Genomic DNA, 17,526 nt, shown 5'->3' with positions numbered 1-17,526 from the left:
TTTAGATAGAAACTGCCTGGGACACAATAGATAAGAGTATTTTAACATCTATTTACTAATAGCTAGTGGCAAATGTTGTGGTCTCCCATTCACCAAAGTTTGGAATTTTGGCCTAAATTTACCAAGCAAAACATAGAATGTAACTTCAAAGTTTATGACTAGCAGTTAGTGACTTGCATAGCAGAATCTAGTTGAAGCTGCATGTCCTTTACCATAATGTGTTGTATAGAGTCACTTGTATTTGCCTGGGTTTATCTCCTGACCAGGAGCGTTATTCATTTTGGCTGAACTGACCGTGGTGACATCTCCTGTTCTCAAACAATATTGCTGGTGTTTCTTATGTGCTGAAGTCTGCCTTTTTTTAACCTTTCTGCTACATGTTTATTATTTACTAAAGTGCAAAAAACAATATAGGAGGGTTTTGCATATTCTATTTACTGAATTGACATTTTGCCATCAAATACACATGTAAAAAGCAGTGTTGAGATTACGTGCCCATTAAACATGTGGCCAGATCCTGGGTATTATACTGCTCATTTATTGTTTTCTTGTAATTGATTTTCTGTATCATAAGGCAGTTCTGAAATTGGTCAGTTTATAAGATTAGGACATTTAAGAGAAAAACTTTAGATAAGCAAAGTTAGCATGCAAACTATTAGTGAATTTTAACTCTCTTTTTGCCGAGGTATAGTATGTTCATTGATTTAAATGGATATGTGGTAAATAGTGTAAAGCCTGTTACATGTGTGCATACCGAGATTGTAATGTGGTATGTTAAGCTTTTTGTGAGTGTACTCTGCTAATCAGAACATTTATTACGTTAGAATTAGACTGGGAAGTAATTGCATAAGGGGTATTAACATCAGAAAATATGTTAGGAAATCGTGAACATTTGAAATTCATATGTGTTTAAAGAAACTATTCAGCATTAAGAAAGCACTGCGAATTTTGCTTAACAAAATCACCTGGACACTGATCAATAATGTGCCTTTCGCTTGGAATATTATTTGAAAATTGCGACTGATTAGACTACAGTCCAGGAAAATCTTTAAGACCCCTCCCCTCTCCCTGCCCAAATTGGGCTATTTTATGCCTAAAGAAATGTGTTACGCATAAACGCATTCTTTAGAAATTGATTTATTAATTTGTTATACAAAACATACAGAGGAAATTGTGCCACTGTTTCCATGTATTGTGTGAAACACTATTACTGTTTTCATCAGCAACATCATTATAAATGATTTGCTGACATTAAAATGCTTTTTCTATCAACCTGATCCTCTGTTCTGCAGAAAGCTGATGAATGTTAAAAGCTGATTCTGCTGCCCTCCCTTTCTCACTTTGGGGATTGTGATGATGCAATAATGATGAATAATCAATATGCCACAATAATTCACCAAACTATGGCACTTATTCAAAGCACTTCTGTGGTATGACCAGAACTGTCTGCTAATGTTGGAGTTTGGGCTCCATTGTTGTAGATTTCCTATTAGATGTAACCACTTCTGAATCAAAACTGACCTCTTCAAGGTGTCAAAGTATCTCAGCATGCAAAGATAATGTCTTTAATTTATTAGTCTTTTTAGTGATAACCTGACACAAATTATAAATGACAGTTTTTTTTTTTAGCCGTGTGTTCTTAATAATGTGGCATGACAAATATCTATCTGCTAGTTTAAAAAACCTGGTTAATCTTGTTGCTAAAGTTGCACACAGAGGAATGACATGCAAATTTGTTGAGTCTTGATCTACTACTTCCTATGCTCACCCAGTGTACATCTGCATCAGCAAACTAGACATCTGCTGGGACTTCTCTACTCATTTCAAAACCAATGTGAATTATGTTAAGTGGCAGTGGAACAATTTCACAACTTCACAATAAGCATATTTAACCAGCAGGGTTACATTGAAGCTAGGATATTCTATAAGAGTAGATTTTAGAAAGATCACATGGTCTGCTTCACTAACATTTACAACTGAAGAAATGATCTGAAAGTCATCTTTAAGCTGCTTCCAAATATACTTTATGAGCGAGTCTTACAAGTTTGTCAGACAAGCAGATGGCTCATCTCAGAATTACATAATGTTATCATTAACAAGGCAGTGATTAAAAAGTACATAATGACCTGAACTTCACATGAATTTTCTTCCAAGTTTTCAAATATTCCAACCTTTCCACCATGTTGGCTGCACAATGCACTGAACTTCAGTAATTTGTTTCCTCTTTACCTGCCTTTAAACAGGTTTTCTTTATAAAAGTGAATTCACTTTGTGGTGATGGGGCAGTTTCATCACTCATGCCAATTCAATGTGAACCTGTCCGTACTCCCAGTAGAGAAATCCTGTTAAATGCTATGACACAAGAAGATCAATTTATTGGTTCTGATTGAACACAGTTCAAGATTCTTAGTTTGCTCAGATCTATTTCTGTTTCGTTGCTTGCTAGGATCTTGGTAGAGATTGACTGGCTATTTTTTAAAAACAGATTCAAACTTCCAACTAAGAGTGAATGACAGGATTTCACAATTCGGAACTTTGACAATAACAAGTAACTTAAATGAGTACTTTTAACTAAGTCCTACTTTCTTTTTGTGGGCAACTTGTGTTTAACTCTCAGAATTGAATGCTCCTTTTTTAAATTTTTGTACAGTCGATGAAACAGTCTCCATGTATATACTTCATGTCCCTTTCTGTAGACTTTTAATTTTTTCCAAAATTGATCCAAAGTGATTCTTAGTTCCCAAGTTAAACACTAAACAAAAAAAAATAAAGAACTGCAGATGCTGGAAATCAGAAACAAAATCCTAAATTAATGAAGAAACTCAGCAGGCCAGGTAGCATCTATGGAGGGAATGCATTCTCTCCACAGATGCTACCTGACCTGCTGAGTTTTTCCAGTTATTTATGGTTTTATTTCTTAGTTACTGACTCCTGTTCTTTTCTCAGCCTGACAATTCACAAACTAATAATTGTCTTTTACCATGAGGTACTGTTTCCCACAAACACTCCCTCTAGCCGAAACTAGGTAACTTCTAACTTCGCACTAATTTGACCTTTTCTATTTGAATGTAGGCTCCCGCCTGCATTTCTGCTTAGTGAACTAAAATAACTTCTTTAATTTCTAGCTTCAGCCTCTGTCCAGGATCTGGAGATGTCAGAAAAGGTCACATGATCCCTTATTCTAAACTTAAAAATGCAGTCTCAAATCATCTTTTAAATCCTGTAAATATAGTAATCTTGCTTTCATTTTGTGATTCAGGAGGCATTTAAAGGGCTGTTCTGAACAGTGTTGCCTCATGGAAAGACAAATTCCAATTGAGACTGGTTTGTATTAACATCTTAACATGTCTGCAGGTTAATAGGAATATGATTTGAAACCCTGAAAATCCATGGTATGAAATTGTGACGTAGAAACACTTTTCACAATGTCAGTCGAAAGAGCCAATCACCATTCCTGAGTTGGTGTCTTTGTCTTGCTATGAGATGCATCTGAATGTAGAAACTGTTCAGTCTTTTCTTCTGCCTTATGTTTGTTGTGTAGGTCTGCGAAAGAGAACACTGAGGAGATAGACTTAGTAGGCTCAAAAGGTTTGGTATTGTCAGTCAGATTGCTGTTCTTCTGCACTCTCATTTACAGCTTTTAATGATACCTGTGTGGATTTCGGCAGCAAGTGACTGGTCATTGAGGAGTTTCAATGCGTGAGTAACCTCCAGTGTCTCGCTGTCAACGCTGATGAGGTGGCAGTATTACTTAAAAAAACAACAAAAAAAAGCAGCCACAGCCAAATAAAACCTGCAATGTCAAATAACGGTTATCTACAACAGCAGACAAATCTGGTTGATATTTGGGGCTAGTTTGGAAATCCAGCTTGACAATCTAAAAACCCTGACATGTCACAAAGCTTAATCTATAGGCAAATTATTCAATGATCCAAAGAATCCTGACTCTGTATCTAATGATCCCTATCTACACTTCCTTTGCTATCTTCAGTATTACAGGCACCCTCTGCCTAGCTCTGCATGGCTACCTTCTCGTGTGTTTTTTAAATTACAGTTGTATTGAAAATAGGCATATAAGTTCTAATTTTGTGATATATGCAGCTGTTAATAAACATAAAATTATTTTGCTTTGTTGAGTTGCCATTAAGTTGATAAAAAAATTCAGCTGTTTTGCTTTTTGATCTTTTTAGTTTATAACATTTACATTTCCTCCAGGGACAAAATATAGTTAACAAACACCTTTGATTTAAGAGGTGGAAAGTATGCAATGCTGCTTTCTGTTTTAATTTCAAAATATTGAACACTTGGTCGAGTCTTTGCATTTTCTTGTAATAATTCAAAAATTGTCTCATACTTTTGGACAATTTGGCAAAATTGCACTGAATTGTGTCTTACATTTGTGTAATGGATCAGTAAGAATATAATTAATGATCATCGCTTGAAATGATTATCTTCAATAAGTATTAGAAAACCACTTGGAAAAATTATGGAGCTTGCATTTTTTTGTAATCAGCATTAAATCTTTCTAATTTAATTTGATGTCACTATATTTTAAAGTAGCATGGGAAATGTGTGTAGTCCTGATTATTTTCACTATTATTTTGTTTAGGCACATGGCCACGCATTCACCACAAAAAACACATAAGTGCACCTACTGTGAAAAAATGTTCCACCGAAAAGACCACCTGAAGAACCACCTTCAGACACACGATCCAAATAAAGAGGCATTCAAGTGTGAAGAATGTGGCAAGAACTACAATACCAAGTTAGGCTACAAGCGTCACCTGGCGCTGCATGCTGCCACTAGTGGTGACCTGACCTGCAAAGTATGCCTTCAGACATTTGAGAGTACAGAGGTTCTGCTTGAGCACCTGAAAACCCATTCAGGCAAGTCATCAAGTGGAGTTAAGGAGAAGAAGCACCAGTGTGACCACTGTGATCGACGGTTCTACACTCGCAAAGATGTTCGGAGACACATGGTAGTCCATACGGGCAGAAAAGACTTCCTCTGTCAGTATTGTGCTCAGCGATTTGGCAGAAAGGACCACTTGACAAGACATATGAAGAAGAGTCATTCGCAGGAATTATTGAAAATTAAGACTGAACCATCTGAAATGATGGGTCTGCTTCACTCCAGTCCACCCATAACAGTAAAGGAAGAACTTAGTCCAATGATGTGCATGGCGTCGAAGGAGGCAGTAGGAAAGCCATTTACTAGTTTACCAATGAGCATGTACAGTCCACACATTCAAGCCATGACAAATTCTGGATCGTCTCACAGTCTGGTTGCAAGTTCTCTTGCCATGGGAATGGGTTGCCAAATGGAGTCTCCATCGTCAATTCATTCAGCACCCCCTCAACCCCCTTCTAAATATCAGCTTGGATCTACCTCATATGCCACTGGCTTGTCTGAGAAGCCAACCGAAAGTTACTTAATGGACTTGCACAGCAGTTTGCCACTTTCAACCCATGAATCTCCGTCTTCACCAGCTAAAGTAGGTTTAGATTCACAAACTGGGCCTCTGGATGACATTTCTGGTGAACATTTGCTTTCCAAAAGCCCTGCTATAATTACGGAATCCCTCTGTACAGCAAACATGGACTTCTCACATTTACTGAGCTTCTTACCACTGAACCACCCTACGTACAACCCACCTGTTTCAACGGGGGGGCTGGTAATGGGCTATGCTCAAAGTGAACCTCAGTCCTTGCTTACTGCTCTTCAGCCTCAGCTCCAGGACTCCCAAGGATCTGGAAATGGTCTGAACCTTGGGCCTCTTCACCCATTGTCTCCAGTCTTTACCACCAGCCTGAGCACAACAACATTGCCACGATTCCACCAGGCTTTCCAGTGAACTACTGTTGAATCTTTTATTCAATAATCTGTGCTTGGAGTGGAAATTAATGAAGCGCACAAAGCTTTCTAGAACTCAAAGGAAGCTAAAGCTTTGAAGAAGCTTTTATAAGGCAATTTCCGTTATTCAGTTTAATCCATAATATGGAGGGTTATTTTTTTAAAAATCTATTAGCAACTGATGAGGCCTATACAAACAATGAGCCTTTTGCTTTCTACACTCTACTATGGATAGAAATCCACAGGAGGGCTGATCATATCAGAATTCTGAAGTGGATGAGTTTTAATGTGAAAATTACTCCCCAGATAGCTAACATTTCATATGTTTTTAACATACATGGAGACCTGTTACAACTGAGAAGTTAATTCATGAGCTAAAAGTCTGAAATAGAATTACAGGGAAAGATTAGTGAAGGATGGGAATATAATATAGTTAATATAGCATTGTGCAACATGTATTAATCTCTGCTTTGTCCAAATTGTGTTTTTAAAACAATTTTTGTCGCATGCAAAGGTCTCCTCATGAAACAAAAGTTGCTCTGTGAAATAGTTAAATTGTGCTCGCCATGTGAGTTGTGCCCAGTCAATTGTCCTCTTAAAAAAAAATAGTATTGGTTTATTTCTTCTTTAAAACACCTTTCAGTTTTTAAAAATGTAGATATGTGCCAGGAAGTGTTGACCATGAATAATTATTCGAAGAGCAGGGCCTAGAAATTACTGTTTATAATGGTGCTAGGGAAATGCTTAGCATATTCATATGACCTTTTGTTATTTTAATGGTGGTATTAACCCATTTTAAGTAAACTGGTCAATACCTGTTAAAACAGCAAGCAAATCTAATGGACACTTCAAGTTGTGAGCGTTGGCAACAATAATTTCTAGCCTTGCATTTCTTTCTGTATAGCTAAATTTGTCATACTCTGGTGTATGAAAGTTTTCATCTTGCCAGATTGGTCCCTCTTTTACTACTATGATTGCAAAGCAGCTGCTTCATTTTCCTCAGGAAATAATATTTTTCATGAGGATAGATGTCACCTCGTTATGTTCAATTATTTCAATCCATTGTCTCACATTTAAGCTATTATACTGTGGTGTGCAGAGCCTACATAGCTTATGCATATGCAGGTTTTGAACATTAATATTAACTCACTTACAGCAAAGTTTATATGTTGCATCCTACGTTATAAAATTAGCAGTTTAAATTTTGCTGCTGATGTTTCTAGGGTACTGATTCAGCACCTCAGTGATTTTGTTCAGTACTAGGCTCGGGAGCACCCTCATTGTGTTCTGTGTAGTACTGTAAAAGTATTTCAGACCATTGGTTAAACATCTCTGAAAAAGGAATAGCCTAAAGCAAGGTAGACTTGAATGTTAGTTTGTAACAAAGGTACATAATTGCACAAAAAATAATCACAGCCAATCGATCAAAGTTAGCTTGATGCACATTTTTACCGGAGTCTGGCTCTATTTTTCTAAACTATTGAAGAATCCTTCTTTGCGTCCAGATTTGTGGCACACTCAAAACTTAACATTTTGAATAAAATTAATTATCATAATAGCCACTATCTAAATGTGTGATGCAGTTTTCCTTCCAACACTAATTTTGCTTTTTAAAAAATAAGCTTTAAAAACAAAACACTGAACACACTCAATTCTCAGCTTACTGGGGAGATATTGTGGCTTAATTATAATGCAGTTGCTTCTTATATTTTAATCATTGCCTTTTACATCTGAGTAATAATCCTAAATTTTGCTTTGTGCATTCATTTAAACCCCAAACGTATCCTCAAGAGAAGGAAAGACATTATGATATACATCTGTGTATAATACTAAAGTGCATATATTAGAAGATTTAGTTCCAAATTAAGTAGTTAAAACACATCAAGCTAAGTAAATTCTTAACCATCGTCTGCAAGAGGTGCATTGTTGGCTTGTAGGCATAGTAATCTTAAAATCCATCAAGTATCACTAGACTTTTATTGTAGTGAATAATTACTTTGAAAATATTGTACCTTTCCTTGTATTTAGGAGTTGAGATCTACAAAGGATACAGAACAGGGTGTTTGGTTTAAGAATACCCTGATTATATGTCAGGGTCTCATCAAGAAAGATTTTTATGTTATGCTTGTGTTTAATGTAAAGATTTTAATTCTTTTACTGTTTTGCCTCTCCTGACAGTGCCTTATTCTGGCCACCAGAGGCTTTGAGCTATTTTGAATCCTTATTTCACAGTTCTCTGAGCAGGACCTCACAAAGACACAACGCATCACCTCATGCATGCTTCTTGCTATAAGCCTAGGAGAAAACCAAATCTGCCTTACAGTGAATGTGGACCTCTGTTACTGAATCAACATCAGCAAAAACCTGCTATTGATTTGCAATAAGCTGATTAAAAATGATTAAACTCCTTTTGCAAATCAACAATATCTGTATTTTAATATATAAATTATTATTTTTATGAAAATAATATCACTGCCAAATTACTATAATGGCAGAAGTCCAGTGTCATATCTATCATAGCCTAGAGTGGTTTATCTTATAAACCAGTAAACTGTTGCAACAATATGTATAGTGTGGCTTTACTCAACTTAAATATCTTAATGGATTTCCTCAGTTCACTTTTTCAGGAGGAGATTAACATATAGACTGTTGTGGTACCAATTGGAAAATTACCTGCATGTTCCATTTCACCCCACAAAAAAAGAGAATTGTTTATATCATGGATGATTTGGATGCAAATGAGTGACAACAACTCTGTTACCTGTGGACAGATTTTAAGTTGATCTTAATATTGTTTGGTGAACAGCCAAAGTGACAATATCAACTTTTTTCACATTGGTGAACAACTGTATAGTGATCGAGTACACCTTTCTTAATGAACATTAATTCCTGTATTCATTGTAAGGCTAATAGTTCCTCTTATGGCTGGTTAACTCACTATGTTCTAGCACTTTCATAAATCTATATAGGAGAGTATCTCTTCAGCACCATAAACTGGTAATGAATCTTTTATAAAATTTAAGTGCCATTAGAATTTTGTTACATGTATTTAGTGTTACTTACGATAAGAGCATTACAGTGTTTTGTATTACTACCATTCAGCTGCTCTGTTTTGTACTTTAATACGTAGGATGTCTGATGTATAAATCAACTTGATGTAAAAACCACAAATACTCTCAAATCTTTTTCTTTCTTGTTTAATTCTGTGTGCCAGGATTTCCAATTGTTAGCATTCAAAGATGTACAGACTGTATTTTGCATTGTACATGTTGCATCTCTCTTTGCTGTATATTAACCAATGTTTACCAATGATTTATACATCAGATGGCCCATAGTCAGTGTGCTTCCATAGTTGCACAATTTCTCTATTTTGTAAAGTTCTTTACAATTAAAAGTGTTATGTTCTATATTTGTACTGATATTTTAGGACTGAATGAAAGCAGATTCAAGGTAAAGTAATTTTCCTGTTATATTTTTTTTCAAAAATATACATGCGTACTCCTAAAGAAAGTTCATAGACTTGGCATGGAGGCATAATCAACATTGTGTGTTTGCTGGATTGTTCCACAGTGGATGACAGAAGACTGAAAACAGTTTTGCTTCCTCACAAATCACTAAATACCGTTAAGATAGTTTTCCCCTCTCAAACTTCCATGTGCCAAGCTTCGTCCAGGACTAAACTGAATGTGTAAAACACTTAAGGCATAAAGTCCACATAAAGTGTCAATAGATTTCTAGTAATAGATAGTAAAAAGTTATTGCAGTTGGGAAAAAAAATGCAGGCAACTTCTGTCCTTTATATGTCGTGTAGTAAATAGTATTTTTTCCTGCATTTTGTTTTAAATACTGCATTCTGCCACAACAGGATGCTTATTGCATATGGTAATCATTATTTTTATATAGCATTTTATTTACATACTACTGGTATTTGTACAAAATGTATTTCAGGTAAAGAGCAACATAATCACATATTTTTACACGAGTGTTTTATCAGGTTTCATTTGCAATCTGTTGCTGCAGTTGAATTTGTTGGACATTTGTATTGGTAGATCCAAAGAAGTATTTCAGCAAACGTATTTACTTTATTGTACATTATACTTTGACTGCTACCATGTTATCTTTGAGCAATTAAAATATGGAGCTTGAATTGCTAAATGTTCCTTATTTACATTTATTCCGATTCCAACACATTTTGAAAAAAAGATTTAATGAGAAAAAAATACTGCATGATATATGAATGTGGAAACTTATTGTTTTACAATTTTAATAAAGGCTGGAAATCATCCAGTAAGATTAACAAAACAACCTTTTAAAATTCCTATTGGAAGTTCTCCTTGATGTAAAATTCCCAGCTTCACTTCTGAGTCTGTTTACACAGGCATGTTTGCCAGCCTTTCATTCACCTGTTTGATGTGAAACCCCATTTAATTGCATTCAGAAAGATCCAACATGTATTTGTGGATTATTGTAAGAATTGAGGCAGATGTCTGTTTTTGATCAACTTCCCACGCTATCCATTAATTCAGACTGCCTCGATTTGTTTACTGATACATTCTTTTCATGTATTGACAAATGAAAGTTGGATCTAATATTTAACTTGGAAAGAATTGAGGTAAGGACCCAGACCTTTTGATTCCTGCCAGAACCTTATCCAACCAATTATAATTGTATTATTACTTGTCAATGATTTGCATAGGAGACTTAAGAGTGTGACCTGCTCTGGATGCCTCCCTTATAGAAAACTGACTAGGAATTCACAAAGTGCTGAATTAGCATTAGAAGCCAAGCCATGCCACGGCCCTTTTTAAACCACTTAAAAGGTCCAAAACGTACTTTGAAATATGGAGCGAAAGTAAGTGTGTAAGGTAAGTAGTTGGGCAGCCTGTCAGTTGGTGGGATCATAAACTAGATCGGTTTGGAGGAATGCAGGATGGACTGGTGTGGCTCAGAGTGGAGGTTGTGTGGTAGCGTCAAGTCCAGTTGGGTCAGGAAACCGGTGACTGATCAATGGGGAGATTGGGAATTTTGGGCTTGTGGGTGGAAAATGTCAGGGTGTAGAATTTGGTCGTGGGGTGTATTGGAGACTAGGAAGAAAGGCTGGAGGTCAGTGGGGAGTGTCGTTGTTAGTGACTAGAGACAAATTTATTGCTACTCAGGAGTTAAAGAAGTTTTCAGTCACTAAGTCAAAAATGTCAAAACCTCTGACTCTCTAACCTGAAGTTTGGAAACTCTTCTGGAAGGCTCCGGCTGTTGGATAATTTCCTATTGCACGTTTAAACTTTCCAGGCAGTCATAGAGTCATCGAGATGCACAGCACAGAAACAGACCCTTCAATCTAACTCGTCAACACTGACTAGATATTGCAAATTGATCCAATCCCATTTGCCAGCACGTGGCCCATATCCCTCTCAACCCTCATGTACCCATCCAGGTGCCTTTTAAATGTTGTAATTGTACCAGAGTCCACTACATCCTCTGGCAGCTCATTCCATACATGCATCACCCTCTGCGTGAAAAAGTTGTCCCTTAGGTCCCTTTTAAATCTTTCCCCTCTCGACCTAAACCTATGCCCTCTACTTCTGGACACACCCATGCCAGGGAAAAGACCCTGTCTATTTACCCTATCCAAACCCCTCATGATTTTGTATATCTCCATAAGGTATATCTCCCTCCATATCTCCCTCAGCCTCCGATGCTCCAGGGAAAACAGCCCCAGCCTATTCAGCCTCTGCCTATAACTCAAACTCACCCACTTTAGCAACATACTTGTAAATCTATTCGGAACCCTTCAACTTTTCCAATATCCTTCTTTTAGGAGGCAGACCAGATTTGCACACAATATTCCACAAATGGCCTAACCAATGTTCTATACCGCTGCAACATGAACTCCCAACTCCTATACTCAATGTTCTGATCAATATCTTCACTATCCTATCTACCCGACACTCCACTTTCATGAGCTATGAATCTGCACTCTTCAGCCAAATGGCCCATCTGATCAAGATCCAGTTGTACTCTGAGGTAACCTTCTTTGCTGCCCACTACACCTCCAATTTTGTGGGTGCCATCTGCAAACTTACTATATTCACATGCTATTCATATACTATGTTCACATGCAAATTATTTATGTAAATGATGAAAGCAGTGGACCCAGCAATGATTCTTGTGACACACCACTGGTCATAGGCCTCCAGTCTGAAAAGCAACTCTCCACCACCACCTTCGAGCCAGTTCTGTGTCCAAATGGCTCGTTCTCCTGTATTGCATGTGATCTAACCTTGCTAACCAGTCTATCAGAGGAACCTTGTTGTACGCCATACAGATCACATCCTTTTCAAAAAACTCAAGCAAGTTAGTGAGACATGATTTCCCATGTTCAAAGCCGTGCTGACTATCCCTAACCAGCTTTTGCCTAGTCAAATACATGTAAATCCTGTCCCCCAGGATTCCCTCCGTCAATTTGCCCAGCATCGATGTCAGGCTCACCAATCTATAATTCCCTGGCTTTTCCTTATCGCCTTTCTTAAATAGTGGCAGTTCACCGGTACCTCACCTGTGATTATCAATGATCCAAATATCTCAGCAAGAGGCCCAATAATCATTTCCCTAGCTTCCCACGGAGTTCCAGAGTACACTGATCAGGTCTTGGAGATTTATCCACCTTTTAAGACATCCTGTGTTTTAAGACATTCTGTTCCTCCTCTCTAACATGGACATTTTTCAAGATCTCACCCTCTATTTCTCCACATTCTGTGCCTTCCATGTCTTTCCCTACAATAAACACTAGTGCAAAATACTTGTTTATTATCTCTCCCACTCCTGCGGCTCCACACAAAGGCTGCCTTGCTGATCTTTGAGGGGCCCTATTCTCTCACTAGTTACCTTTTTCTCCTTAATGTATTTGTAAAAACCCTTTGTATTCTCCTTAACCCTACTTGCCAAAGCTATCTCATGTCCCCTTTTTGCCCTCCTGATTTCCCTCTTAAGTATACTCCTGCCTTTATATTCTTCTTAGGATTTACTCAATCTGTCTACACCTGACATATGCTTCCTTCTTTTTCTTGACCAAACCCTCAATTTCTCTAGTCATCCAGCATTCCCTACACCTACCAGCTTTTCCTATCATCCTAATACTGTCTCTGGATTCTTGTTAGCTCATTTTGAAGGCTTCCTATTTTTCAGCCATCCCTTTAACTGCAAACATCCACACTAATCAACATTTGAAAGTTCTTGCTTAATACCAGCAAAATTGGCCTTCCTCCAATTTAAGAGCTTCAACTTTTAGGTCCAGTCTATTCTTTTCCATCACTATTGTAAGACTAATAGAATTATGGTCGCTGGCCCCAAAGTGCTCCCCCACTGACACCTCAGACATCTGCCCTGCCTTATTTCCCAAAATTGGGTCAAGCTTTGCATCTTCTCCTGTAGGAACATCCACATACTGAATCAGAAAATTTTCTTGTACACACTTAACAAATTTCTCTCCATCCAAACCCTTAACACTATGGCAGTCCCAGTCTATGTTTGGAAAGTTAAAATCCCCTACCATAACCACCCTATTTTCTACAGATAACAGATCTCCTCAAAAATTTGTTTCTCAATTTTCCGCTGACTATTAGGCGCTCTGTAAGGTGATCATCCCTTTCTTATTTCTCAGTTCCACCCAAATAGCTTCCCTCGAGGTACTCCCAGGAATATCCTCCCTCAGTACAGCTGTAATATTATCACTTATCAAAAACACCACTCCACCTCCTCTCTTGCCCCCCCCTTCTGTCCTTCCTGTAGCATTTGTATCCTGGAAAATTAAGCTGCCACTCCTGTCCATCCCTGAACCATGTTTCTGTAACTGCTATGATATCCCAGTGTCATGTTTCTTACCATGCCCTGAGTTCATCTGCATCCCATATTTGACTTCTTGCATTGAATGTAGTTGTAGTTTAATTTACCTTGTTCTCTGCTTTGTTCCTGCCTGCCCTGACTGCTTGACTGGCTGTTTTTCCCAACTATACCAGTTTCAGAGTAATGTCTTTCCTCATTATCTCCCTGGGTTCTTGCCCCGACCCCCCACCTTACTAGTTTAAATCCTCCTAAGCAGCTCCAGCAAATCTCCCTGCCAGTGTATTAGTTCTCTTCCAATTTCGGTGCATTCTCTCCTCCGTATGCAGGTCACTTAGTTCCGACAGTCACCTGCGTCTGGATCTCTGGTCCCATGCACAACTCCAGTGTACACTTCAGCAACAATCAACTTCCAATTAGAATATCTGGCCAGTGTTTATGTAGCACTCTTGATCTGCATTTATCCAGAATGTCAGTGCAGATCATAAAAGAGACTTTAGCTACTCAACACCTTCAGTCCTCTGGCACCACTCCCAAAACATAAGCAACTGCATGTGAACCAACAAAAACATTTACGCAGATTCAGTGGTTAGAATAAATCTGGAGAATGAATTCAGCTTTACAGTGCATATAAAGCATTTACACGAGAGCCAGTAACCTTCAGTCACCTTTCTATGCCTTATTTGACTTGACACAGCAACATTGTACTTTCCAATTTAGATTTTGCCAAAATGATTAGTGCAACACTATCATGAGACAGTTTGGTGGGGAATTTCCCTTTTCATATGTTCTTAAATGCTGGTTTCTGTTTAGTGACTTTTTTTCATTCACATTTTGCACTTACAGCAAACAGCTGTTTGTAAGGGTTTGGCAAGTTTTCTGTTTTTCAATCTTCAAACATATTCTGTATTTTGATGCTCATGGAAATTAGGGGAAAAAAGCTTGAATAAGTTATGCTCCTTACATTTCATCTTTGAGCCTTGCCAGGGATTGTTCTTATTTTGCAGTGGTTTGATTCCAGCGTTCTTTAGAATATTGTTACTTGTGTTGCTGAGAAAGGACAGGCAGCACCACCAGGTGATCCTCTTGGTTTTACCAAATATACTACTTGCAATTTTCTTTTTTGTTTCTTTATTAATTTTAATCTAAATATCAAGACATTGTGGCATTAACAGTCAAACCCTTTGGAATTCTCTACTCAGAGTTGTGGATGAGCCTTCATCAAGTATATCTAAGGATTTTTAGTGTCTCAAGGAATCTGGAGATATGGAGAGTAGCTGGGAAAGTGAAATTGAGTAAGATCGGCCGCAATCAAATGAAGTATGGAGAGGCTGAATAGGCTGGGGCTGTTTTCCATGGCGTGTCTGAGGCTGAGGGGTGACCATAGAGGTTGATAAAATCATGAGCATGGATAGGGTAAATAGACAACATCTTTTCTCTGGGGTGGAGGAGTCCAGAACTAGACAACATTGGATGAGAGGGGAAAGGTTTAAAAGAGACCTAATGAAAGCCAGGATATCGGCCAGGATTGATGGATTCTGGCATTAGGTTTTGGGAGGCTAGAGGAGTCTCTGTTTGGGAGACTTGTTTGAGGGGGAGTTCATGATGTCTTTCGATCAGCTGAGCCAGAAATATGAATTGTCCAGTAGGGACCTCTTTCATTATTTTCAGATTAGGGACTTTATACAGAAAAAGACTACATATTGGTTAATCCCTACAAGTCTGACATGGAGAGGAGAGTACTTCGGACCACAGGTACTCTCTCGATCAGTACCCTCTATCGTTTACCAGGAGGTAGTGTCTCGAAGGACATTGAATGGCTGTGTGGAATCTGGACTCAGGAATTGGGGGTGGAGATCTCGTCAGAGGCATGGGAGGATAGTTGGGAGAATGTGAGGAAGATTTCAATCTCTAATAGGATGCAGGCTGTGCAACTGAAGGTTCTCCGTAAGGTCTATTTGGCTCTGGAGCAGCTTGCAAAATTTAAAAAATGAACGCCCTCAATGTGTCCCAAATATAAAACAAATATTGGTACTGTTACTCATCGGCCAGGATTGATGGATTCTGGCATTAGGTTTTGGGAGGCTAGAGGAGTCTCTGTTTCTTCCGCCTAGGAACCCTCCAACCACAAGGGATGAACTCGGATTTCACCAGTTTCCTCATTTCCCCTCCCCCCACCTTGTCTCAGTAATCCCTCTCTCACTGTTACTCATTGCATGTGGTCATAACATAAGCTTCGTGGGTATTGGGGCGCTATTGCAAGTGTTCTGGAAGGGATCTTGGGAACTGAGGTCAGGGTAGATCCAGTATCCCCCCTCATGGGTCTGCCAAATCTGCACGCTTTAGATGCGCAAAGGAAGAAACTGCTTAATATTCTTTCATGTTGTGCAAGGAAGAACATTCTGATGAGCTGGACATCGGAAAATCCTCCAGGACTTTTGGGATGGCGTAGGTTAGTTATGGAACATATCCACCTAGATTTCCTTACAAGTATGGTGCACCAGAAAAGGGAACTTTTTTATAGGACGTGGTGGCCCTTTCTGAATTTTATGAATGCAGATTTGTGGGCTATGTTGATGAGGGCCTTTGTGCAGCTGCGAGGGCTATGTCTGGCAGTCTAGGGGCCCATGAGAGGTAGAATCCCGAATAAATACAGATATGCCAACTGATGGAGAGCTTTGTTGGGGTTGCGCTGAGTGCTATAATTTAACTTGGCTCAATCTAATTTAATTTTGTTTCATTATTTATTGCATTGTAGATGGGTAATTTTTTTTCCTCTAATTTGTGTAGTAGAGTAGTAGTTCATTTATTGTTATATTAGTGCATAGTAATTTTATAATTTTGTAAAAAATTCAAAATCTTATTCAATAATAATAAAATAGGAAGGGACCTTAGGAGCAACTTTTTCATGCAGAGAATGGTGTGTGTCTGGAATGAACTGCCAGAGGAAGTGGTGGAGACTGGTACAGTCACAACATTAAAAGGCACTGGATGGCGATATGAATAGGAAGGGTTGAGAGCAATATGGACAAAGTGCTGGCAAACGGGACTCGATTAATGTAAGATATCTGGTTGCCATGAATGAGTTGGACCAAAGGGTCTGTTTCTGTGCTGTACATCTCTATGACTCTACTAGAGTAGGCTGTTAATATATACCTGAGTTATACTGAACATTGATAGCTTTCAATAGTATAAAGTATTAATTTGATATAAAATAGTATTGTAGAACTCATTGTATTAAACTTTAAAGACTAATATATGCATTTTGTTTTCCTTTAAATTTTGTAAAATGTTAATATTAGTGAGTGAGCAATTAGTGATTCACCATTGCACAACTGGCTAGTTTAAAATTCCTGTCTAATTACTAATGCATACTTGCCTGTTTTGAAGTGTGTGTGTGTGTTGGGGGTGCAGGTGGCAACAACATTATCTTCATATATCCCCATAGCTGGAGCGCATCATGTTGAACAAAGGAAACCAAGCTTGAAATTTGAGAGATTTGGCACTGAAAGCATGCCAATTTTATTTTCATAGATGTACTTCCAACTTGATTGAAATTTTCATTAGTTATCTTTGACAGAAGTGTTTCAATGGCATCTCTTTCTGAAGTTAAGCAAATTTTATTTTGTATGCTTATTGTACCTCAGACACAGTTTTCTAAATTTATAAGTTCAGCTTCATTGATATCATTGCTTACAGGTCAAAGGAACAGGAACTTGCAAATTCTGTGTTTGGAAAGTGGTACTTTGCATTATCACATTGAATTTCACCATATGAAAGTAATTTAAAATTGAGAAAGTAAAATATGTACTTAAAGAACAATCTTGGAGTTGATC

The 17,526-nt window shown here is 38.0% G+C and overlaps 1 protein-coding gene across 6 annotated transcripts in view; it reads left to right on the top strand.

Moving 5' to 3' along the window:
• Window positions 1-10,001, top strand: part of plagl2 (pleiomorphic adenoma gene-like 2) — a 28,745-nt gene extending 18,744 nt beyond the window's left edge. For 5 of the 6 annotated variants that reach the window (XM_043710507.1, XM_043710503.1, XM_043710504.1 and 2 more), the window contains one exon: window positions 4,610-10,001. In XM_043710507.1, coding sequence (XP_043566442.1) covers window positions 4,614-5,855 — 1,242 coding nt within the window. In that variant the 5' untranslated portion in view covers window positions 4,610-4,613 and the 3' untranslated portion in view covers window positions 5,856-10,001. Of the gene's footprint in view, window positions 1-3,600; window positions 3,700-4,609 lie in introns of those variants that run through there. The other variant, XM_043710505.1, reaches the window with a different exon arrangement.
• Window positions 10,002-17,526: the final 7,525 nt, after the last annotated feature.

This window comes from Chiloscyllium plagiosum, chromosome 20, assembly GCF_004010195.1.
Source record: "Chiloscyllium plagiosum isolate BGI_BamShark_2017 chromosome 20, ASM401019v2, whole genome shotgun sequence".
NCBI lineage: Eukaryota > Metazoa > Chordata > Chondrichthyes > Orectolobiformes > Hemiscylliidae > Chiloscyllium > Chiloscyllium plagiosum.
Note: the sequence above shows the minus strand (reverse complement) of the source record. Positions and strands in the feature narration are given on the sequence as shown.